General features: G+C 33.5%; 4 protein-coding genes and 1 long non-coding RNA gene across 10 annotated transcripts; 3 read left to right on the top strand and 2 right to left on the bottom strand.

Moving 5' to 3' along the window:
- The first annotated feature begins 3,590 nt into the window (after positions 1–3,590).
- Positions 3,591–6,914, top strand: LOC117607675 (2',5'-phosphodiesterase 12). Its single transcript, XM_034331639.2, has 6 exons — positions 3,591–4,593; positions 4,667–4,806; positions 4,885–5,171; positions 5,246–5,398; positions 5,520–5,640; positions 5,738–6,914. The coding sequence occupies exons 1-6, from the start codon at positions 3,767–3,769 to the stop codon at positions 5,995–5,997; spliced, it is 1,788 nt and encodes a 595-aa protein (XP_034187530.1). The 5' UTR covers positions 3,591–3,766; the 3' UTR covers positions 5,998–6,914.
- Positions 6,915–6,926: 12 nt separating this feature from the next.
- On the bottom strand, positions 6,927–12,895 carry Caper (RNA-binding protein 39-like protein Caper). Of its 4 annotated transcripts, XM_034331698.2 has the most exons (10): positions 12,762–12,839; positions 12,606–12,679; positions 12,275–12,348; positions 10,509–10,573; positions 9,453–9,773; positions 9,154–9,361; positions 8,814–9,080; positions 8,573–8,748; positions 8,332–8,502; positions 6,927–8,108 (listed from the first exon to the last, which is right to left on the bottom strand). In XM_034331698.2, the coding sequence occupies exons 3-10, from the start codon at positions 12,290–12,292 to the stop codon at positions 7,811–7,813; spliced, it is 1,524 nt and encodes a 507-aa protein (XP_034187589.1). In that variant the 5' UTR covers positions 12,293–12,348; positions 12,606–12,679; positions 12,762–12,839; the 3' UTR covers positions 6,927–7,810. The 4 variants fall into 4 exon arrangements, with proteins under 4 accessions (XP_034187589.1, XP_034187570.1, XP_034187578.1 ...); XM_034331679.2 differs by lacking the exon at positions 12,275–12,348 and having other exon boundaries at positions 12,762–12,895; XM_034331687.2 differs by having other exon boundaries at positions 12,606–12,880.
- A 663-nt stretch (positions 12,896–13,558) lies between these two features.
- Positions 13,559–20,171, top strand: Glyp (glycogen phosphorylase). Its single transcript, XM_034331569.2, has 11 exons — positions 13,559–14,155; positions 16,991–17,092; positions 17,163–17,477; positions 17,540–17,651; positions 17,730–17,889; positions 17,979–18,449; positions 18,516–18,630; positions 18,692–18,874; positions 18,948–19,295; positions 19,362–19,691; positions 20,006–20,171. Exons 1-11 carry the CDS (start codon positions 13,913–13,915, stop codon positions 20,159–20,161), a joined length of 2,535 nt encoding a protein of 844 aa, XP_034187460.1. The 5' UTR covers positions 13,559–13,912; the 3' UTR covers positions 20,162–20,171.
- LOC143305697 (uncharacterized) lies at positions 20,041–22,501 on the bottom strand. Its single transcript, XR_013062789.1, has 2 exons — positions 22,368–22,501; positions 20,041–22,276 (listed from the first exon to the last, which is right to left on the bottom strand). It is a non-coding gene; the product is annotated as an uncharacterized LOC143305697 (long non-coding RNA).
- Positions 21,209–23,832, top strand: LOC117607702 (galectin-8). 3 transcript variants are annotated; one of them, XM_034331731.2, is made up of 8 exons: positions 21,209–21,610; positions 21,933–22,063; positions 22,420–22,505; positions 22,634–22,835; positions 22,907–23,104; positions 23,184–23,272; positions 23,346–23,540; positions 23,612–23,832. In XM_034331731.2, exons 2-8 carry the CDS (start codon positions 22,022–22,024, stop codon positions 23,760–23,762), a joined length of 963 nt encoding a protein of 320 aa, XP_034187622.1. In that variant the 5' UTR covers positions 21,209–21,610; positions 21,933–22,021; the 3' UTR covers positions 23,763–23,832. The 3 variants fall into 3 exon arrangements, with proteins under 3 accessions (XP_034187622.1, XP_034187603.1, XP_034187613.1); XM_034331722.2 differs by lacking the exon at positions 21,209–21,610 and adding an exon at positions 21,620–21,825; XM_034331712.2 differs by lacking the exon at positions 21,933–22,063 and having other exon boundaries at positions 21,212–21,610; positions 23,612–23,828.
- Positions 23,833–23,969: the final 137 nt, after the last annotated feature.

Genomic DNA, 23,969 nt, shown 5'->3' with positions numbered 1-23,969 from the left:
TTTTCAAGTTTAAGTAGTGTTGCGACAAATTTTCAACGCGAGAGTAAATATTACCCCGTTAGAATTTTCAAGTTTAAGTAGTGTTGCGAAAAATTTTCAACGCGAGAGTAAATATTACCCCGTTAGAATTTTCAAGTTTAAGTAGTGTTGCGAAAAATTTCCGGCGCGAGAGTAAATATGACTATACACTGACTAGTATTTGGTGGGAATCCTTTTGGTTTTTATTTGATAAAATTAGTTACAAGGATTCCGCGGCATAAGACCGTGAACACCATCTCATGGGAGATAAAACCATGCATTACTAGGCCTTTCAAGGCGCAGTTTAGAATGTGGCGCACATCCATATGTTCCATTTAATAAACTGCAGTCCTTTTGTCTATACTATGGACGTCCGTCAATCTGACACCGTTGGATGCAACGTGTTGGACGGGCGGGTAGCGCTCTTAGCGAAGGGGTGCATCCTGTCCTGGCGTTACGACGTCCAGGCGGGGTGGGTGGTATGCAGCGTCTGGCGTAAGTCTAGGGGGCGTGAGACCCTTCGTTGCCAGCTGATATTAGCAGTGCACCATGTTTTATGTCATAGTTGCTCAATTTTGCTTTTCTGTATTTGCTCTTCAAGCTTTATATTTGCAAAGTCGAGTCACTTTCATTAAAAATAAACCCCCCTGGGGGGCCAGCCCATATACTAAATCGGAGCGGCGAAATTTTGCCGATATTCTTACTTTTAATAAAGTGAGAATATCATCTTTAGTTTTTGTTAATCATACGTTTTAGCTTAGGCATTTCAGCACACATGAAGAAAACTGGTAGGTGAAAATACCTTTGGCCTTGTTCATTTTTATGCCCAAAACTCATTCGGGTACTTAGATGTACTCGCGTGGGTGGAGGGCGGTGGACAAGGTTCAGTTTTAAGTGTAATACATTTTGGCGACTGACAAAAGTAGTGAACCAATAGTGAACCACGATAGAAGTTCCACATGTGTGTGTGTGGTTAGGATGTGGTATTTTTATCGTTTATTAACAATCTTAACTTACTATTACAAAATACTTATCAAGAATAAATTGAAAAATTTTTACATTACATAATTCAATAGAATACGAAAATGAAATGTGTTACTTTAGCATAATGTTCACTATTATTTGTCAGTCGATTTCAGCAAAAAGGTATGATTTTATTAGAGTGTGAAAGTTGAATTGAACTCGGGTGTCGGAGGCGTCCCGGGACGTTCTCTCTAGGTGTAGGCATTTTTGCACCCGGGTGGTTGTATGAGAACCGTGGAGTGAATTTTTGTGAGAATGATTTTTGCCCTTTTTTAAATATAGCGATAGGCAGGCAGGTTGTTTACTTCTGGTGTGATTGAGTTTAGCTTATAAGTAGGCAGGGCCAGAGCAAGCTTTCATGTTTCTCTTCGTATTCTCCTCTAATACGTGAGAAGCTTGTATCTGGGGTTGGGAAACCAAAAATCAAGAGAAGAGATGAAAATGCAATTTAATTAATTTATCAATTAATTAATTTAGCATTCTCTCTTGATTTTTTCAAGGCCAAGCCTTATTAGTTTGTAAGTCGTAGTCGTGGTACTAGACCCGATTACAAAAATGAAGTATTAAAGTGAAAGTGCAGTGAAGTGAAGTGAAGTGAAATTAAAAAGTGTTTTGTGCTTGGACATTTGCAAAAATTGTGCAGGTATGCGAGTAGCGATTCAAGGGATCGTTGCTCGTTTACGTGTTACGTTTTTACAAATGTCTGAGCAAACGTAAAATTTTCGCGAGAAATTTTTGTGAGGCTATTACCGAAGAAAGAAGAGGCTATATGCTGAAGAGCCCCGGCAAAATTTGCCCAGAAGAGGGGAACTACTAATGGCTCTCCATCTTCGGATGGACAGTCATTTTGTCACTATGCTCGCTAATTTGTTTTTTCATTTTTTGTGTTTTTCCTTGGACGGTATGAATAATACCGTCCAGGACGTATTGAACTCGAAATTTGACGAGTTCAATACCCAGCTCGTTGAATGGTCAACTCGCGATTTTATTTCCCCTATTTCTTTTTCGTTTATTGCTTTATTGAAATAAATTATTCTTTTCTTATTGATTTGCACATCAATTATATTTCATGTTCTTATTTTAATTATGTTCTATTTATTTAAAACATACTCTGAGATTGTAATGGTAATCGAAATTATGATGCTAATTATATTTTCTATTTCAGCATTTTATTGTTGAATTATTATTTTGTTAATTGTTACAGAAATTATGATGGTAATTATATTTTCTATTTCAGCATTTTATTGTTGAATTGTTATTTTCTCAATTGTTTCTGATATTAGGATGTTAATTCTATTTTCTATTTCAAGATTGTATTGCTTAAATTTTTATTTTATGTTGTCTGTTTTGAATGGTTTCACGTTCTTATGATTTTAGGGTGGGTCACTAACGTAGCCACTTCCATGTGGTGTGACCTGGTAATTGATATCGTTTTCTAAAGATAACTTTTAGAAAGCGATATCAAGCTAAGAGCTAATACAAAAAGATTTATATATTTTTTAATTGGGAAACAATAGTTTAAATTCAGAAAAGTATTTTCGGGATTGCAATATTACAATATAGAACGTATAACTATAGTAATTTTATAGTTCCTGAAAAGGGAACTTGTATGATTTTTGACTAATTACAAATGACTAATTACCTCCTTCTTTTCGAAGTCGGTTAAAAATAAAATAAAAAGAAAATCACAAAATATGGAATTTAGGAAGAACGAAGTTGTTTGATACGCAATGGTAGAAAAAAATCAACCCTGGCGAAGATATTTCAAGCAGAGACGTTGTACATTGGAAAGTTGGTAAATTTCTTTATCTATGACTCTGGTCAGGCGCCAGATTTCGCCTTTGTCCACAGAACACAGCATTTCTGCTTTTCATTTGATAGAAATTCGCTACGTTGACTAACAAATATTTTTCTTATAACAATTTTCCAGAGGAATTCATTATTGAATGAAAGTAAAAATTTGCATAAATTTCAACCTCCTCGTGGTGAGAACTGGGCAATCGTTATTATTTGATGACTAATTAACAACTGTATCATTATTTCTATGGTACATTTATTAATTATACAGCAAATAATACGAGCGAATTGGCTGCGAAATTTATGCTTTCTTTTCTATTTAATCTCTGTTATATATTTTTCAGGAACTGAAAAATTCAGATTCTGAAGTGTATCACATTGCAACTACAATTTTACGGAACGAAAATTAATAATAATGAATGCATGGTCAGTATTGTTTAATTATGTACTTATACATATAGCTATCGTAGCATACACGTGTCATTTAGGTGTGTGCGAAAGGTGTGATAGCATGCCGTTAGTTGATAGCATGCGATAATTGAGGTGGCAGACTAAAAAATTATTGCAATAATAATTGTCTGACAAACTTCTATTTTAAAAAGACCGCCATAAATCCAAACTTTTAACGCGATTCTAGCGCCATCTATACAAAAACGATGGAAACTGTTCGCCGAATAGTTTCCGCACTTCCTCGATAAATGGCGCTGTTGTTCATTTCTCCGCGGGCATATGGTTGGCTCTATGCATGCACATGGGGTGTCTGGGACCCCGCGAGAAGAAAGGCGCGTGCAGTGTTTTTATATTTGTCGCCACTACGTGGTAGGAGTTATATATGTTGTTTATTATTTGTAATTATCATATTTAAACTCTATATGTGAAAGTAATGAAAATTACATAGCACAAGATATATCAGTCATGATTGTATAAAATGTCTATTTTATTTCGCAATTTACATTTGAAGTATCTAACCTCGTTTCTAACCTCAATTTCAACAGTTTACCAAGGATTTTGTAAAAGATATTCGCAAATAATGGTGCAATTAAATATAAATGAAGCTCTATTAATACACGAGGAAGGCAGCACGAAGTTTGATATGCTGCTTCGTTACATTAATCCTGCTTTAAATATTGATAGACGGTTCAACTTCCACAGAAGTGTAGACGAACCTATAAACAATTTTTTACAAAGGATAGATATGAATATAAAATCTTATATAATAAAAAAATCTAAACGAAAAAATAAAAAAGCAGTTAATTTAGAGGCGAACGTAATGGATAATATTAAAGAAAATAATATTAAATTTATGTTGAATGATTGTGTTCTGAACGGTAGTCTTACATGTCAGACTATTTTAGAAAATTCATCAGAAATAAAACTAATTATCTTCGGTGAGGAGTATATTGTGAAGCATAATGTACCTTTTGTTACCAAAATGGAGTTACCATTAAGCATTTTAATTGATTTTCCAATTTATCCTTCAAAGTTTGAAACAATGAATGTTAATAAATCTTTGTCAACATTTAATTGGTATAAACATGAAAACAATCAGTGGGTTCATGTAGGAGAAGGATTTTTATATACACCTAATAAATCTGATTTGGGATGCAAATTAAAAGTAACATGTATACCAAGAAATACCACACAAATAGGACCTACAATAGAAATTGTGTCCAGTGACATAGTACAACCTGGTCCAGGCTTATGTCCTTTTGATACCAGACATGCTTTTACTAAAAACAAATTGTCAGGTAAAAGGTAAATATTTCATTAAAATGTTCCTTCAAAATCCTAGTTAGATAATTGATTGCTTAAATATTTCTTATTTTAGTTTCAGGTTAACATCATATAATATACTGGCAAATGTATATTCAGAAACTTCTTTATCAAAAGATACTTTGTATCCGTATTGTCCACAGTATGCATTATCTATGGATTATCGAAAATTACTAATCCTCAAAGAACTTATAGGTATTTTTATATTTTTCTTAAATTGAATTTTGTATTTTGTAAATATGCATATTTAAATACTGTAACTAATTTATATAGGATACAATACTGATATAATATGCCTTCAAGAAGTAGATAGTAAAGTTTATGAGAACGATTTAATGTTATCTCTAAATGCATTGAACTATGATGGTGTGTTTAATCTTAAAAATGATTTAAGAGAAGGTCTTGTCATATTTTATAATCGAGAAAGATTTGATAAATTAAATTCAGATTACAGTGTTATTTCTCAAGGTACAGAACTAGATGAATTTAAAGATGTTTGGTTACAAATTGAAAATGAAAATGTAAAACAAGCATTTCTGAATAGAAATACAATTATTCAGGTACCAGTATATCGTAACTTGTACTACTCTGTCATTAAATATCATTTGTTGATTACTACTTATTTATATCACAGACGGTAATACTAAAATCCAAAGAAAATCCAGAGATTTTAGTCATTGGTAATACACACTTGTATTTCCGGCCGGAAGCGGATCATATACGTTTATTGCAAGCATATTATGGCTTAACGTATTTACACTCATTTGCCGGAAAAGTAAAAAAAGAGGTATTTCAACATTTTACTCGCTTCATAATTTCTGTAAAATGTTATGTCATAATCTACAACATAAACATTAACCTCGGTTTATTTCTAATAATACATTTTAATTCATAAGATATATTTACAGAATCCGGAATGTAACGTTAGCATCATATATTGTGGCGACTTTAACAGTGTACCAGATAGTGCAGTATATCGGTTAATGACTCAGAAACATATATTAAATTACTATAATGATTGGCATGCCGGTACGTGCATTATACGCAAATATAACATTCTACCTACATTCTTATGTTAAAGTTTATATAAAAATTATTTACCTGAAATATATTTTTCTCGTTATAGATTCTGATCAACGTATAAACCTATCTATCAAACATGACGTGAACTTGTCTAGTGCTTGTGGCACTCCAAAATATACAAATTATACAGGTACCTTCTCTGGCTGTTTAGATTATATATTTTATCAAATGGATCATTTAGAAGTTGAACAAGTTATACCCTTGCCTAGTGAAGAAGAACTTAGTCTATACACGGGTCTCCCGTCTGTAGTGTTTCCAAGTGATCATATTTCTTTATGTGTCGATTTAAAGTGGTCGAAATAAAGTATGTACCATTAGATTGGTATTTTTAAAAGTATACCTTACGTTTTTACATTTTCATTGCCACTCTTTCAGGGGGATAAATGTTTACGCGTGTAGTTTAAAATACGAAAATGAACAGGCCTTTAATTATTAAATTTATTAAATAATAATTTGAACTTTTTTAAATTCTTATAAAATTTATGTAATAAGGTTACTTTTCAAGATTTTCAAAATAGTATCTACAATCCAAGTTAGGTACATACAGAGAATAGTTGAAAAATAATTTTTGTATTCTATTCTAAAATAGGAAATGAAAAGCTTATATACGCTAGAATCATTTAAATTATCAATATAGATAAACAAGTAAATGTCAAAGAAATATATTTGCGCATTTACATTTGTATTCTAAAACAGGATTTCCACCGAGTATCACATTAATTTTTAATTTATAATTATCAAAGTATACACCCATGTTTCAATAATACGAAGTTACTGTAGTATTATTACGTCTATAATGATTGGTGTTAATTTACAAAACTTTTTACACAGATTATAATAATGGGCTTTTGATTTATAGAAGTCTGCAGGGATAAATACAAGTTTTCTGAAAAATTAAAATCTTAGATTTAAGATTTCATTAATATTTCCAGACGCTAGAAATTTATGTCTAAATAGAACTGACATAAACTTATGTTTCTAATATTTACGATAATATTATTGCAATTAAAAAAAAACCGTAGGTTTTTTTATCTACATTTTACAGTATGGAAAATTGGTAAATCATTGAACGATTTACAGCCATTATTTATGAGGCCATTATACATAATATATGTATCACATATGTACTGAAAAATATACTGAAAATTAGTACCATGCAGTGTGATCATTTCATAATAATTATTAGCTCTTGAAAAGTATTAATATATTATTAAACATGCTTATGATATTGCTTTTATATATATATAAAAAAAAAAAATGAATATTAAAAACATTCGTTACCTGCAGACCCCTTTTTCTTGTTCGTTTTTTTTTTATACGCGTTGCCCATTAATACAATTTGCACCTATGCTTTTCAGAAGTGTTGTTTCATAACAATCACGAACTTAAAAATCTATAATACATTCTTTGCGTGTATATAATCCTTTTCAACAGGTGTCTTGCATAAGAATCTTAATAATTACTTATTCTCCTAATCTGTTTATAATTTGCTGAGAAGTTTTTACTTTAACAAATGAAGCGTTAAAAATGATTTCATCTCATGGCATTACAAAAAATGATAATTTTTAATTAGACGATTATAATATACTTATCAAATAAGGCAGCAATATTTAATTTCTTTTTATTACTCACGCTTCATTCATTAAAGTACAATGCCACGCGGAGGATACGCGTAACATTTTTAATTCATTGTACTACATTCAGAAAACTGTTTAGGGGAGAATTTCATATTCGTAGAGTAATAAAACATTTAAATACATATCAACGATGATCCTTGTCCCGTCATCGCGTACTAATTGGTCAAGACAATGTTGAATACACTCATTCACAATTTTATACTGAATAAATATGACCAATCTCTTTACAGAAAATCATAGTATTAATAAACCAAAAACAACATAAATGATTGTATTTATGAACATATGAAAAACATCGTGCAGTTTATGTAACCATTCTTCTTTTTTCTTCTTCTGCACATTATGATTTTATATCTATGACTTAAACTAGTATTCAAATGACTATCATAGTAACAAAAGTTCTCTTTTAGTATTAGTAAGAACCAATGTAATACTATAAGAATTTACAAATTTGTAATTTATATTTGCATCGTTTAAGATCACATTCCTCTTCGCGGCGCGCTTGGAACTAATAATTGCAAAGCAGTCATTGCATCTGGGAACAGCGAATGATAATTTACAACTGGCACATAAGCGGCTGTAATTACACGGCCAGCAAACCATCTACCGTGTAACGAATTGACAGCTGCAACTGCTGTCGCGATTGATGGACACTTGACATAAACATTACCCTGAGGAGAGGCTTGGTCCACGTACACGTGTAGTACCCCACCATGTTTATTACATTCTTCTATAACATCATCGCGAATTTCTTTTGCCCAATTTGGATTTGTTTCACTAAAACAAAGATTTGTTCGTATTAAAATCTTCTTATTATTAAACAAAAAGTGAATTTTAATTATTTGTCAAGTTATCTTTCAATGTATTCATATAAAAATATATGATACTATTTGTTGAGATAACATATTTTATTTAGCATATTTTTTCCCCTAGTGGAAAAATTAAGTATTTAACACTAGTCTACAAATATGCATTTGCGAGAATCATGATAGTAACTTACTTTTGTGGGTCGAACATGTTAGATAACATAAAGCATTGTGTTGCTATAGGTGGGGCCGCTTGCGGTGGTGGCTGTGGTGTCGTCATGACAGGAGCCATGTTCAGTGCATTTGCAGCTGCAGGAGGTATTTCAAGTCCAGTACCTTCTGCTAGCTTGAACATTAACTGTAATCTAAAGGTATTGTAAATTAGTTTTTACTGTAAGTTATAGAATGAAGAGAATTATAATTAGCGTTTCATACCTTCCAGTAGCACCAAGATCAATACCACTTCTATCTAGTTCATCTGTATCAAGAAGTGATGGTCCTTGTATTAAATCTGTACGTTCTGTAACATTGCCAACCTTCATTGGTCTTCCAGCTAGTTCGAATCCATTTAATTGTTCTAAAGCCTTTTTCGCGTCATCAGCGTTTCTGAACTATAAACGTATTAAGATATAGAGATGTGTATTTTAGAGGAAATTAATGATAATTTAATACATACCGTTAAGAATCCGTAACCTTTACTCCGGCCGGTTTCTGGGTCCATTATCAACTGAATGTTATCAATCTTCCCGAAAGGTTCAAAGATACCACGAAGCATATCTTCTGTGATGTTAAAGTGTAGAGATCCAACGTATAACCTCATAGGTCCTGTCTGACCCTTTGGCATAAGGTTTGGCATAGAATTGCCCATACGATTCTTTTCAGCTTGAGTGTGTTGTACTACTATAGGAACACCAAGAAGCTTCTGACCCGATAACCCGAGCGCCTAGAAAGAAATTACAAATGGTACAATAATAATTAATAGTGAATTTAACTATAAAATCACACGTAGAACTTACCAGTGTAACACTTTCAGGATCCTTGAATTCAACATACGCTATACCCTTAAACCTTCTCGTTTTGTTACACGTGATAAGTCGAACGTCTTGAACTTTACCAACGCTAGAAAAGAAGTCTTCTAAATCACGAGCACGTATGCGTTGACTTAGTTGCATACAAAACACTGTTCGGGCATCGCGTTCTTCCGGTGTCAACTCATCGTTCCTACTGAAATAAACATGATGCGAACAGTTAAGATATGAACCGATAAAGAATTGTAAGTGCTATTATTAATTTTTTAACTTAATTATATACTTACATCCCAAGAGGGCTAACACCTTTCCCAAATGGTGGTCTCGCCCTGGGAAGTGTGATTGGAGTAAGCGACCGTTTCCTTCTTCTGTCTCTGTCGCGGTCTCTGTCTCGGCGATCCCTGTCTCGATCATTATCTCTGTCTCTGTCACGGTCTCTCCGATCTCTGGATCTTGACCTACGTCGACGATCACGATCGCGATCGCGATCCCTATCTCTATCTCTATCGCGATCTCGATCTCTGTCCCTGTCTCTGTCGCGATCCCGACGATCTTTCTCCCTACGGTCTCGTGAACGAGAACGGGAACGGGAACGGTGTTTGTTTTTCCTGTGGAAAAAGAAATAACGTTTGAATTAGGAAATTGATGAAACTTATGACAACGCAATCATTATGTATATGAAATATACAATAGATATTAGACTGAGTAATGAATAAATAATAACATTCCAACTTACTAATCCGAACCCTTAGTACTAAAAATAATTTTGGGATAAATTAATGTCTGCCATTAATTACCGTGATAAACAGAAAAGGCATTTTTAAACTATTTTCATTCTTACTTTCTTTTCCTTATATTTAACGGAGTCTGTAGTACAGATATTCTTCCTAAACACTTACCGTCTTCAGGTTTAACCTTTGGAATTATGAAAATAACCAGCATTTACACTAATTGTATGGGGTCTATAACAAAGAGAATATAACTTCAAATAGCTATACGTGTGCACAAAGAGACTATTTTGAAATGTTCTCAGTTATTTATGTATAGTCTTGAATTTAAAATGCTAAAGGTTCAGACGAAGTAGTATAAATATATATAGAAGTATGTTTTGTTGATATGAATGTTTCTAATATCTAATGATAATAATATATAAAAAGAAACGTGTATCTATGGTCCTATATTTAATTTTAAATCAAATTTTGGATACTTTGTGCTTTCTATTATTTCATCTAAACTATTTTCATAATTAAGAAATTCTATACTACCAGATACTGATGGAGTTACTTGTAACTGAAAGCACAAAATATTAATCAAATTAATGATAATCTATAAAATATGCTTACCCAGACGATTTACGGCTAGACCCATTCTCCTTGGAGGATTTGTCTTTGGATGAGGAGTCCTGCTCCTACGAACAGCAAACAGTTGAATGCCATGCCAGCCAGCCGATGTGGCAGGGACGCGCGAACAAGGGGACAAAAAGCAAATCATAGAATGTTAGTAAATTTTGTAAAAACAAATTATGTACATATTGTACAAATTTAAAAGTTTTGACAGTAGTTTCAAAAATTAAATTATATATTGATAATAAAGTTTTGTTCATCTGTTAATCTTTTGTAACCATGTAGGCAACTCTCCTTCGAGAACTATGTTAACGAAGATCTAGTTGCTGTTGGACGCTGGTGCACTCTCGTGCTCTTTCTCTTTTCCAGGTAGATTATATTGGTCTGAGAGGGCTGAGATGGGGACACAGAGAAGAGAGAGAGAGAGAGACAGAGAGACGGGGCGAGCATAGTGTTGCGAATGTTTCGCATACACCTGGCTCAAACTTACCAATCGTTTTATCGGGTTTTAGGAAAGCATTGCAATCTTGGGTTGAGCATGCCTTGGTCTTAAACTACCAATGGCCAACCACACATCCTTTTTCTTCTGCAAAAGAGAGCCCTCATCAAAGACAGTACGTTTTTAATGTAACACGAGATGTGAACCCTAATTGCTAACCTACAACCCCTGCATGTATATAGATTTAACTATCTCGTTATAGGAACAAAAGGATCAACAATTATTTGCAGCTTCCAGTAGATATATCGCAAGATGATTTAGCTGTGTAGAGAAAATGTTTCAGATGATTACAGCTAACATAAATTTATTATATGACAATAATGCAATGGAATGATGATAAAAATGTTGCATGATTCTTATCAGAATGATCAACTTTTCAAAACATTTTCTCGTTTAAACAACATCATTTATTTTCTGTTTGCCAATTTACCATGCATTTTATCCATGAAGCGTTACTTCATGTTTAAAGTAAAAACAACAGTAGTATGTTAAAAAAAAAGATCATAAATCACCTACATTTTTTATATCATAGTACATACATTGATCAATAATACACATATCAATCAGGGATGTAACTTAATTTGTTAAATAAAGGTTTTGATTACGCATTTACTGTTGTAAACAACATAGAATTATTCAGAAGAATATGTGTATCTTGTTTAATGCATGGATAGGATAAATTTTCAATTTTCATGTTAGAAATCTTTATAATGATTCAAACATATTTTCATATTAATACACAGCTATGTCCTGGTTTTATAAGTTTCAAATAATTACATCAATGTGCAATTTTCTCAAAAAATAAAATCAGTACAAAGATATATACATAAACGCTCCTATAAAACTAAAAAAAAAAGTTAATATAGAAATAAAATTTGTCAAAAGCGCTGAATACCCTTATTATTCCACCTCTTCCAGAATACATTATGTATCAGGAATAATGATGAAATCGATTCTACGTATGAAAAGCATCTGATTCTTAATTTATTCTTCCACACTTGTGTTGTGAAGGCAACAAGAATAGCATGGCACATGGCAGAACAGGACCTACCAAATCCACCTTTCATCTTTTCTCATATACAATGTACGCAAAGTATTTTCTTAATTCCTTTTAAAGTCATAAAAATGACAGTAGCAATTCTATCTACGTCATAAATAATAAACGTTACGATTTCTGAGGAAAAAATTAAAAAAAAAAAAAAACAAAAAAAATACAGAAAGAAAAAAGAATTAAGTAAATGATGTTAGTGATGGCTTTTCTTAATACCTCGTATTTCAAGTGCATTCTAGGAACTCGCTGCCGAACATCCTACGAGCGCGAGGGTACATGTTACGTACCATCTATAAGTACAGAAAACGGAGGTATTGATCAATAGTCGGTATAAGACAAGGGCGTACTTTGTTCTACATGTATATACGGGAAGGAAAGGACATTTCTTTCTTCTCGATCGCAACGATAAATATACTCAGAACGGTGCGCACCGTATTGGATTCTTATGCGTCGAGATTTAGGTAAACTTTACAGGATAAAAAAAGTCAGGACCTCGAAGGAACAAACCGAAACATATAAAGAGAAAAAAAAGGAAATTAAGTCTTACCCCTTTCTTATATGGCGCCTCCAACATTGCCTCGACATCCAAATCCTCCGCCATTGTGCGAGTCGGTGAGCTTTCTGAAATACCACGCATTAGCACACGATAATCCAAATTACGATGCTCGAAAAGAAAGGACTATGAGAATATTGTTTAACGTACAGACTAACAAACGCTTTTAATACACGAGTCAAACGTTTAAGAATTTTTAAAAACGTTAAGATCGATAATGAACGCAATCGTACGCGATGATGACCAAAAGAAAATGGAGGACCGGATGCGAATAAACGAATTCAGCGCCCCTCTTGTGAAAACAATAGATTGTATTATTTCGAGATCCGGTTTTCAAAATTTCCCTAGAAGTATAAGATTTGTACTTTTTGAATTCAAAAATTGTATTCAAATTTATATTAGAAAATGTTCGGCATTCTTCTAGGGAAAATGGCGGTCTATGCTAACAGAGTGACTCCTATGAATTAGGCATAATGCCTGTTGGCTCGAGCACAGCTCGAGGTATCATACCCATTGGTGAAGACAACTTCCGCTCCGCTGGTGTAGACCACCATTTTCTCTATAGGGACGTCGAGCCACAAGTTAGATAAAGATGGACCTTTTCCAGTAAGGTCCTCTTGTCTTTGTTCCCCTAATTTATTTGGAAACTATATATATTTTCTTTCCAATAGCATTTTTTACCATTACGATATAACTGAATTAATAGCAGTGTAGACTACTTAAGATATTTTTAAATAAAGTAGTAAGTATTTATTCGTAATTTAGAAACGCCATCAACATAACTGGTTGCGCCATCTAGTAGTAAAACGCCGCACTTTGTTTCAAATATTACAATAACTCGATCGATACTATCGAATCGAATCACGTGATAGCAGCAGATTAGTGCGCATGCGCGACCTTGACGCAAGGTGACCGTCTCAGCTTGCCAGCATTACGCTTCTTATTCGTTGTTATTCATCTCTGAGCAGCGTACGCGTTCGGATCTGTTGTGGCACCGGTGTTTGTGCATGTGTCGTGAAAACCGGTCATTGTGCCCAACGATTTTTAGAATCGATAACAGAAATATCGCATTGTGTTCGAAACGTATCACTGCTTGAGAGTAAATACATAGAAAATTTGATCCGACACTTATGTACATTAACGAATTCCGACAAAATTTCCCACATAAATAAGAGAGACCGAAGTTGAATTAACTTTAAAGTGTTTGAATGCAAAGTTGATCTTGTGTCAAATAAGCACGAAATTATAGATCGTAGATCGATAGATACCAAATTCTAAGTAAGAAACTAAAGCACAAAGAAATGTCAGCCTCAGAAGTGGATCACGAGAAGAGGAAACAAATTTCTGTGCGCGGAATTGTTGACGTAGAAAATGTAGCGAATTTTAAGAAAACATTCAATAGACATCTACACTACACTCTTGTTAAAGATCGTAACGTAGCTACAAGTAGGGATTATTTCTTTGCCTTGGCACACAGCGTCAAGGACAATTTGGTCTCGAGATGGATACGTACTCAACAATATTATTACGAAAAAGATCCGAAGGTAAGACCCTAATATGTATTGATCACTTACTGAAATTATTTCAGTAGTCCATCCATTTCATTTATATCTTTCATTTCCATATCGTATATAATAAATATAATGTATTAACAAATTTACCCCCTTAACTACTGTCGGTAAGTATAATTTCCATAATTATTTAATTCACATTTTTTAATAAAATAACATCTCATTCATGTAATGCACACTTGCCTATTCCGTTTCAAAGCAATTAACGTAAACGTAATACTCCGCAAATCATACGTTTATGTATCAAATATGTTTATTTCTACTTATTGCTCATAAATAATCTTTCTAAACTTATTCGATAATATTGCATAATATGTAGAGGTCTTCGGAGACAGTGATTTCTTGTTATTTGTCTGTTAGATAACGAGATTTCGGCAGTGTCTCGCCGGTCAATGGCTCAATGAAAATTCACTGTGTCATTAGAAATACACAGACATGGTTTTCAGTCGGTGAAAATGACAAATGATAGGATAATTAAATAAAAGTAATTTCAATAGAAACTAGCAGGCCAAACATACCATAGTTATTATAATAATTAGTATATTATTAATAAGCGAAATGTTCGCGATACTCTTGAGGAGGCGAATTGTACAAATACGTATAATACATTTGATAAATACTATTTATACAATGAAGCTAATATATCTCAACAAACCTTCGAAATGTATAGACGCAACACGTTGCAGCATCTATTTTCGTTTGGCCTTACCATCGCGTCGCCCTGAGGTCTCGAGCCAAACGGTTTTCATTCTTTTTCCTGCAATGTCAAGACGTCGATAAGAATGTCATCTTTGAAACGGATCCAATCCATCGATGAATTATTAATAATTGTTTAGAATCTTACGCGATCCTATTGACACGATCAAGCGCAATAGTTTTAAACCTCGTTTAAACGGAAGTATTCTACCAATAAAGTACAGTAGAAATAGCTCTGTCTGCTCGGACAATAAAACAACAGAAATAGGGTGGACAGAATTAGATGGAGATCTTACATCTTAATAATTTCCCTCAAATGGGGGTGTTTAAAGGTGCATTTCGCGTCTCTTGTCACCCGCGAGGGCGAGGAACATTGGTTCCCTTTTGCCCACTGAAAATTAGCGGCCATCTTGGATAAGGTATTTTATGAATTTCTTTTTGGTTAGGGGAGAGGATAATCATAAAAGACACCCTACGCCTTAGGGCACCTATACGCTAAAATCTACCCGGAAATTCTAGGGCATTTGTATCCTAAGATACCCCGGTCTTTATGGCGTCCGCACCCTAAATGCTTAGACAAGCAATCCTTCAGATGACAATAAAGAAGGAAAAGTAGAACGAGAATCGTGAAGGGGAAACGAAGGAAGGATGAAAACTGCGCAAGCTAGAGGGTGACAACATCTGAAGAAACGAATAAGAAGATTAGAGAAGAGAGAAACAGCACGAGGAAGCGATCCACACCCATATAGTTAGTGTAGGCGGACGGGAATAAAATAGATGAAGCAGGGGATATTATAACATCAATGTGCTTTTGCACAAATATCTTGCTAGAATTTCGTTCGGAAATTGTACGAATAAAATTTTATATATATTTTTTTAATTAACATTTGTAAATAACAAATTAACTTGTAACCATCAGGGTCATTAAAAATGAGAACAAGTATTGTATAAAATAAAGCGTCGTAAACAACTCCCTTTTTATAATGCTTAATTAAGAAAATTGCCGTAGTTAAATATGACTATGCAATAAAAGTCACGTTTGACACGTTCCTCAGCACGTACGCTTTTGGACCATGTCCCGCATTATTTTGAAAGCATTTTCAAGAACCATTCTACGCTTCAAAGATTTTTTATGTATCTATTGCTTTGAAAGTAATTGCGAAATCACACCTTGGTAGTCAATCCAAAATCAATGTAATATTGTAATAGAGAAATATTTTTACCACTCAAATAGCTTGCGTGTCCTCGATTAAATAAAAGAAATAAACTGGTTGGTCAATCGATACGTAGCAAGAAAAGTATCAGTTTCAGCCTTCTTGGTATTTAGAAACTACTGATAACGCATACGTGTATAAGTTTAGCATTGTTATCTTCGTAATTCAGCGCCTCGTTCTGTAATTTCGATGTAATTTTTAGTTGTTAACACGTTGATCGACACGATAAAAATATGTATAGTGTGGAGACACGGTGATAAGAATTCTTAGATTTATCAAGGATTAAATTTTTCAGTACAAATATTTCAATGTACTGATTGTACATTTTTGTGTAATTGTTTTAATTAAAGTAACAATGTCAATCAACGTGTTAACGATATGAAACAATGTAACGTGAAATGTTTCTGAAGTCGTTCACACCGTTTATAAATAACATGACCAGAAGCGCGGACGAGAACGAGTGAAATAAAAATTTTCGAGTCCGCTCGTTGGCGACCGCAATAAAGATTAATTTCAATCGAGCCTGCTTTCGTCTTCTACCGTTTCAAAATGAGGGCTCAATTTATTTTTATTCATAGACCAATAACCATGAAACGTGAACGTGACTCCACCTTAATCGATTTCGCAACTAAAACGAAGGAGACACAATAAGATTTCATTTATGATAGTAAATTACGACACGAGGTCGATCACTTTTATTTTACCGAATCATAGTTCAATGTTTTCTACGGTTCAATGTTCATTGACAAATATATTGTTCAGTAGTTGAGATAATATTGTTCTATTATTGATTGTTTATCCTCTATTATTAATTATTCTATTTTGAACTTATTTCATAAGCGTGCTTGAGATATTCAACCTTCCTTTCTAATTAAGTTTTCTACATATTTTGTTTTAGAGGGTTTACTATCTGTCTCTGGAGTATTACATGGGAAGAGCTCTCCAGAACACCATGATCAACTTGGGTATCCAAGGTGCTTGCGATGAAGCTATGTACCAGGTCAGTTTTCAAATGAGGTCAACGAATGAATATCTTTAGAATAGATGCTTATACCTTATTTTTATTGCAGATGGGATTGGACATAGAAGAACTTGAAGAACTCGAGGAGGATGCTGGATTAGGAAATGGAGGTTTGGGAAGATTAGCAGCTTGCTTCCTGGATAGTATGGCCACTCTTGGCATAGCAGCCTATGGATATGGTATTCGATACGAGTACGGTATATTTGCACAAAAAATTAAGAATGGGGAACAGATAGAGGAGCCAGATGATTGGTTGCGTTACGGTAACCCATGGGAAAAGGCTAGACCCGAGTTCATGCTTCCAGTGAACTTCTATGGGCAAGTTATCGATACTCCTGAAGGAAAGAAATGGGTGAACACACAGGTAATTAATTTACACAATTCATTGAGTTACTGTTTAATCATTATATTGGTCTTTTTCATTAGGTTATATTCGCAATGCCCTACGACAATCCGATTCCTGGATACAAAAACAATGTAGTTAATAGTCTCAGACTTTGGTCTGCAAAATCACCTGTAGAATTTAATCTGAAATTTTGTAAGTGGTATATATATAATCGTCAGAATAACTGATGAAGCTGTTAGTACATTTCATTAAATTAAAAATTACTTTCAGTCAATGATGGTGACTACATTCAAGCTGTGATTGATCGGAATTTAGCAGAAAATATTTCTAGGGTTTTATATCCTAATGATAATTTCTTTGAAGGAAAAGAATTGCGATTGAAGCAAGAGTATTTCATGGTGGCAGCAACTCTTCAAGACATAATACGCAGGTTGCCAAATGTTCACTTACAATTATTCTCATACAATATGTATACTTTATTAGCGATTTTATATATCCTTGTTATTTTATTACCCATAGGTACAAAGCTAGCAAATTTGGCTCAAAAGAACATCACAGGACAGATTTCGACATGTTCCCTGACAAAGTCGCTATTCAATTGAACGATACTCATCCTTCTCTGGCCATTCCTGAACTTATGAGGATTCTCATCGACGTCGAAGGGCTTCCATGGGAAAAGGCATGGGACATTACAACCAAAACCTGTGCTTATACTAATCACACGGTGCTTCCAGAAGCTCTTGAAAGATGGCCAACAAGCTTGTTGGAAAGCATTCTTCCTCGACATTTGCAAATCATTTATCACATCAATTTCCTTCACCTTCAAACTGTAAGCGCCAAATTCCCGGGTGATATGGATCGCCTTCGTCGCATGTCTTTGATCGAAGAGGAAGGTGAAAAACGAGTGAATATGGCTCATCTTTCGATCGTTGGTAGCCACGCTATTAACGGTGTCGCGGCTATACATTCGGAAATCTTGATAAACAGTGTGTAGGTATTCATCAATAATACTTATAGATTTATGTTACAAGAAAGATGTTAATTTTCTTCTTGTAGTTTCAAAGATTTCTATGAACTGACGCCTGAGAAGTTCCAGAACAAAACCAATGGTATTACACCAAGAAGATGGCTCCTTCTCTGCAATCCAAATCTCTCAGATATCATCGAAGAAGTGAGTATCCTTGCACAGTGGCCGTTAATGAACTTGACATTAAATTTTTATGTGTCTTTAGAAAATTGGCAGCGAATGGACGGTGCATTTAGAACAGCTTGCACAACTGAAACAGTGGGCCAAAGATCCAGTATTCCAACGTAGCATCATAAAAATCAAACAGGAAAATAAATTGAGATTAGCGCAAATACTCGAGAAAGATTATGGGGTTAAAGTGAATCCTGCTTCTATTTTCGATATCCAAGTAATTATACCCTTTCTTCAATTAAATGATGCATTTTTGTACCTGATTAATTTTGAGTTACGTTATAAAACAGGTGAAACGAATACACGAATACAAGAGACAACTTTTGAACTGCCTACACGTAATAACGCTTTATAATAGAATAAAGAAAGATCCATCTGCACCGTTCGTTCCTCGAACGGTAATGATCGGAGGCAAAGCAGCACCCGGCTACCACTTAGCAAAGCAAATCATTAAATTAATTTGCAGCGTAGGAAATGTTATTAATAATGATCCTATCGTTGGTGACAAACTGAAATTTATCTTCTTGGAGAATTACCGAGTTACGTTAGCCGAGAAAATTATTCCAGCAGCAGATTTGAGTGAACAGATTTCCACTGCTGGTACTGAAGCTTCTGGTACAGGAAACATGAAGTTCATGGTGAGTAACTGAACAAATGGATTTATCTTTACCAGAAAATAAAATGTATCTTACTTGGAATGTTAGTTAAATGGAGCGTTAACAATTGGCACACTGGATGGTGCGAATGTTGAAATGGCTGAAGAAATGGGCAAAGAAAATATATTCATTTTTGGTATGACCGTCGACGAAGTGGAAGAATTGAAACGAAAAGGATATAACGCTTATGATTATTACAATAGAATCCCAGAATTAAAACAATGCATTGATCAGATTCAAGGTGGTTTCTTCAGTCCTAACAATCCAGATGAATTTAAAGATATTACCAATGTTCTACTAAATTGGGACAGATTTTACTCGTTTGCTGATTATGAGAGCTATATAGCAATGCAGAACCAAGTCAGTAAAGTCTATCAGGTATGTTCCCTTTTCTTTAGGATCGGCATTTTTTCACAAAGTTAGTGGTCTCGATTTTTGGAAACCTTTAAAGGTTGAACATATTTTAAAATTTACATCTTATATCTTAATAATTTCCCTCTGGGGGGTGGTTAAGGGTGCATTTCGCGCCTTTTATCACCCGCGAGGGTGGGGTATTCTGGGAACATTAGTTCCCCTATGCCCACCGAATTCTTTAATCTTTGATTCTCATTTCCAGCTCATTCTACACCATATGTGCAATACATTATTTTCATTTTTTCGTTTAAAATTTATTTTCTAATTTTTCGTTTTAGGATGAAACCAAATGGGTGGAAATGGCCATTCATAACATAGCTTCTTCAGGCAAATTTTCATCAGATAGAACAATCGCAGAGTATGCTCGCGAAATTTGGGGCGTTGAGCCATCTTGGCAACGACTTCCCGCCCCTCATGAACCTCGAGATATTTAAATTTAATTTATCTTCTTCCTGGCCATTTTACATGTCTGTAAACTTTAACATTATTAACAATTATTATTTTTTTATATATTTTTTTTTAACAGATAGGTAAATATTTTTCTTTCAACGAGTGTGAGTAATTTTATTGTCGAATTATTGGCGTGATCAAAATCACAACGAATAAAACGCAATCATAGTAAAAACAAATATTTATTTATCGTTTCCACGTTTCATCAAGTAATTTAAACAACTGGTATTGTTTTACATACATCCAATCGGTAACTACAAATTACTCACGCTTAATTTTAAAAATAGAAAACTGCCCTAAACTTCTTAAAAATATTATTGACATCTACCGACTGACTTGTGAAAGGACACAAAAGCTGATACAAGGAAGCTATTTTCCATGTTCCTATGTTGTAGCTAAAGACAAAATACTTCATAAATAATGATGCAAATTCCTGTTTAAAATAATCAGAACAAAAGCAGTCGAAAAGAATACATCGAAAATAATTTTACTCGTATTTTTCTACTTGTAAATACCTACTATGAAGATAAATAAAATACTGAATTTATTAATTGTTAGCTAACTGAAACATTTGTGAAATTCGAAAAATATATATTTATTTTCAACTCTGAATACTCGTTATATCATTGTCATTGCTTAATTATACATATACTTAATAATGTTGATGTCGAACAAGTTTACTATTATTATTTATACTGGTATTGTAAAAATGCTTATCGTCATGTTTTGAAATTAAATTTTGAAAAACAGTGATCCTTGTGGTTTTAATTCAACAAAATAAAACATGTATTTTTTGTTTAGAAGCTTGGATATGATCAAACTTCGTCTTAGGGGTCCTAAATATCTTCTTGTAGTTTTTGACCTGAAACATTCGAAAATGCAAGTTAAACCCCCGGAAACCAATGGTTAAATTTAAAAGATTCAGCAGCGAGACCCATGTAATTTTTAAATGAATCGATATGAACAGATTTTGAAAATATGTGCAAACCAATCAGAAGATGAGTAGAAGCAATATGGCGTCATACTAATCTGTCAAACATCACTAAATACGTACATTTTTAAACAATTGTATCTTTTAAACCATTAGTTTCCGAGGCATTTAACTTTGCATTTTCGAATGTTTCAGATCAAAAACTATAAGATTTGACACCTTCTATTCAACAATTTTTGGTCCCCTAAGACGAAGTGCAGCCCGAATTATTTTTATTTTAAATGTGCGCCCCAAATTGAATCAGATTACATTTCCAATAAGAAATAAATACAATAAACTATCGCGTGCACGAAGAAGCGGCTTAAAATAAGGCATTGTTCCAATAAATTATTATCTGAGAATATCGAATAGTATGTCTGTAAATGAAAATAAAATTTTCGTGCAAACAAAAGAAAATGCTGTTCGAGAATTCTCTTTTGTCGATGAGGACACATTGCCGTTGGTGAGTATCAATCGGTAATATAAGTATTAGGGTCATAAACAACGTAGAAACATACCGATTGAAAACTGTAGATTTCTCGTCTAACCTATTTCTTTGACCCCACCCAATAATTGCATAATCGGTAATATAAATAAATCTCGTGATAAAATTGCAACAATTAAAGCTTTAAACAAACTTTTATTGTTTGAAATATTTATTAACAGGTTAATCTCGAGGTTAGACATTTTTTTTAAATTACTGATCATTATTTTATTATAAGATTTAAATCACTAATACTAATGTAAGTATTTTTTACTTAATCTTACTTTTCAATTTTCTTTAGGATCCTATCAAATTGTGAATAATTCTTTCGTGTTAAGAAAATGAAAATGAATACCTGCATAAGTAGGAAAATGATTTTCATGGAGACTAATGTTGAAAATTCGTATCCGGACTTTGACTAGTTTCTACTACGTACGGCATCCGAACATTTGTACCATGACCTCTCCTTCTCATGCTATTTTTTTCCGCAGGTTTTTGATTTATATATTTCTATTAAAAAAGTATACTTGTAGAGTCACAATTTATTAGGACACCCATTATATGAAATGCCTATCCTAAAAACCAATATAAAATTCGTATTTAACAACCTATCTAAAATCTGTATCTGTTTATATATTTGATGTCCTAAAAAACGAAAATTTTCATTTTTAAAGCACTGAGATAAATTTATTTTTTCCTATTTCTACATTTTGAAAAGAAAACACGAATTACTTACTTTTTTCGTATATAATACATTTATTTAAGTTATAATACGTGTTTTTTTCCAGAATGTTTCGGCACCAGTTCTATTACAACCTTTGAAACCAACATCAGCTATCGTGGTCACGGGATACATTCCTGCTGATGCGTTGAGGTGATTTCTTATCGTAAGAAGAAATATCTTATGATCAAGATTTTGGTTAATTTTGAAAATAATGTTACGACTTATGATATAATTTATACATAATTTATACATAATGTAATAAAACATAATCATCCCAGATTTTCAGTGAATTTGTTATGCAAGACAGGCAATATTGCATTGCATTTCAACGCGCGATTGGACAGGGGTTACGTCGTTCGAAATACGAAATTTAAAGGATGTTGGGAAGAAGAAGAAACTTGTTCTCCTTCTGGTCATACTGCTTTCCGACGCAATTCCTACGTTCATATTTTGATCTTCTGTACTGCTAATGCGTTTCAGGCAAGGGATAAAAATTATTCAATGCAATTTGAATCCAAAATGTATATTTAAAGACACATGAATTTCATTAGATTGCGGTCAATGGAGAGCACTTTTGCGCTTTCTCCTATAGAATGCCTCTTGAAGATATAACGAACCTCGAGATTAATGGATCATTAGAAGATACCAGATTTCGGCAACTGGAATTATTTGTTTATCCAGATCCAAAGTTATGTAGGCCGAGCAATATTTTAAGCTTAAAAGTCGAGCAACCGATAGTCGAGTGTCTCGTAAGTTCTTGTAATTATTGATCTTTTTGGTTCTTTTATCTCTGTAGACATTAAAATATCACCCAATGTTCCTGTTTAGAGCGTTCCGATTACTGTAGGCATCGAAAGCGAATTCAAACCAGGGACTAGACTTTTCATTGCTGGAAGATTAAAACTTCTTCCACATTCGTGAGTTGGAATATTTCTTTACTTGAAAGGTTTCAGATGAAGGGAAGAATAATACTTCATTATTTTACAATAGGTTTTATGTGAACCTACAAAAAGGAAAGGCAATTTACCCACATCCTATAATTGCCTTACATTTAAATCCCCGCTTTTCATATGGTAGCAGCGCACCCTATGTTGTGATGAATTGTTGGATGAATGGATCTTGGGAACACGAAGAAAGACATCACGGACATTTATCTTGGATGCCTGGTCGTGATTTTCTTCTGACGTAGGTCCCATATTTTTAAAGTATTATTATTCATAATTTCTAAATTAAACTTTGAAAAATTTGTTTCGTAGAATTCGATGTGAACACGAAGTATATACAATATGGCTTGGTGATAAAATGATTGGAGAATTTAAACATAGACTGCAACCTTCTATTGTTGATACCCTTAAAATATCTGGAGATATTGTCCTTCATGAATTAGCTATGACTTATTCGAATTAAATGAACTTTTGTAATAGAATTTATATCATTTACTACTCATAAAATAAAATAGTATTTACCTTTGTCCATTTCCATATTTTTACATTTTAATAATGTTTAATGATTCTCCCTTAGTCAATATAGACATAACATTTATAACAATTTTGATAAAGAATTTTCATATCTGTGATTTCCCTCTACAGCTTGCTTCTTACTTTGCGATCATAT

Source organism: Osmia lignaria, chromosome 9, assembly GCF_051020975.1.
Source record: "Osmia lignaria lignaria isolate PbOS001 chromosome 9, iyOsmLign1, whole genome shotgun sequence".
Taxonomy (NCBI): domain Eukaryota; kingdom Metazoa; phylum Arthropoda; class Insecta; order Hymenoptera; family Megachilidae; genus Osmia; species Osmia lignaria.
Note: the sequence above shows the minus strand (reverse complement) of the source record. Positions and strands in the feature narration are given on the sequence as shown.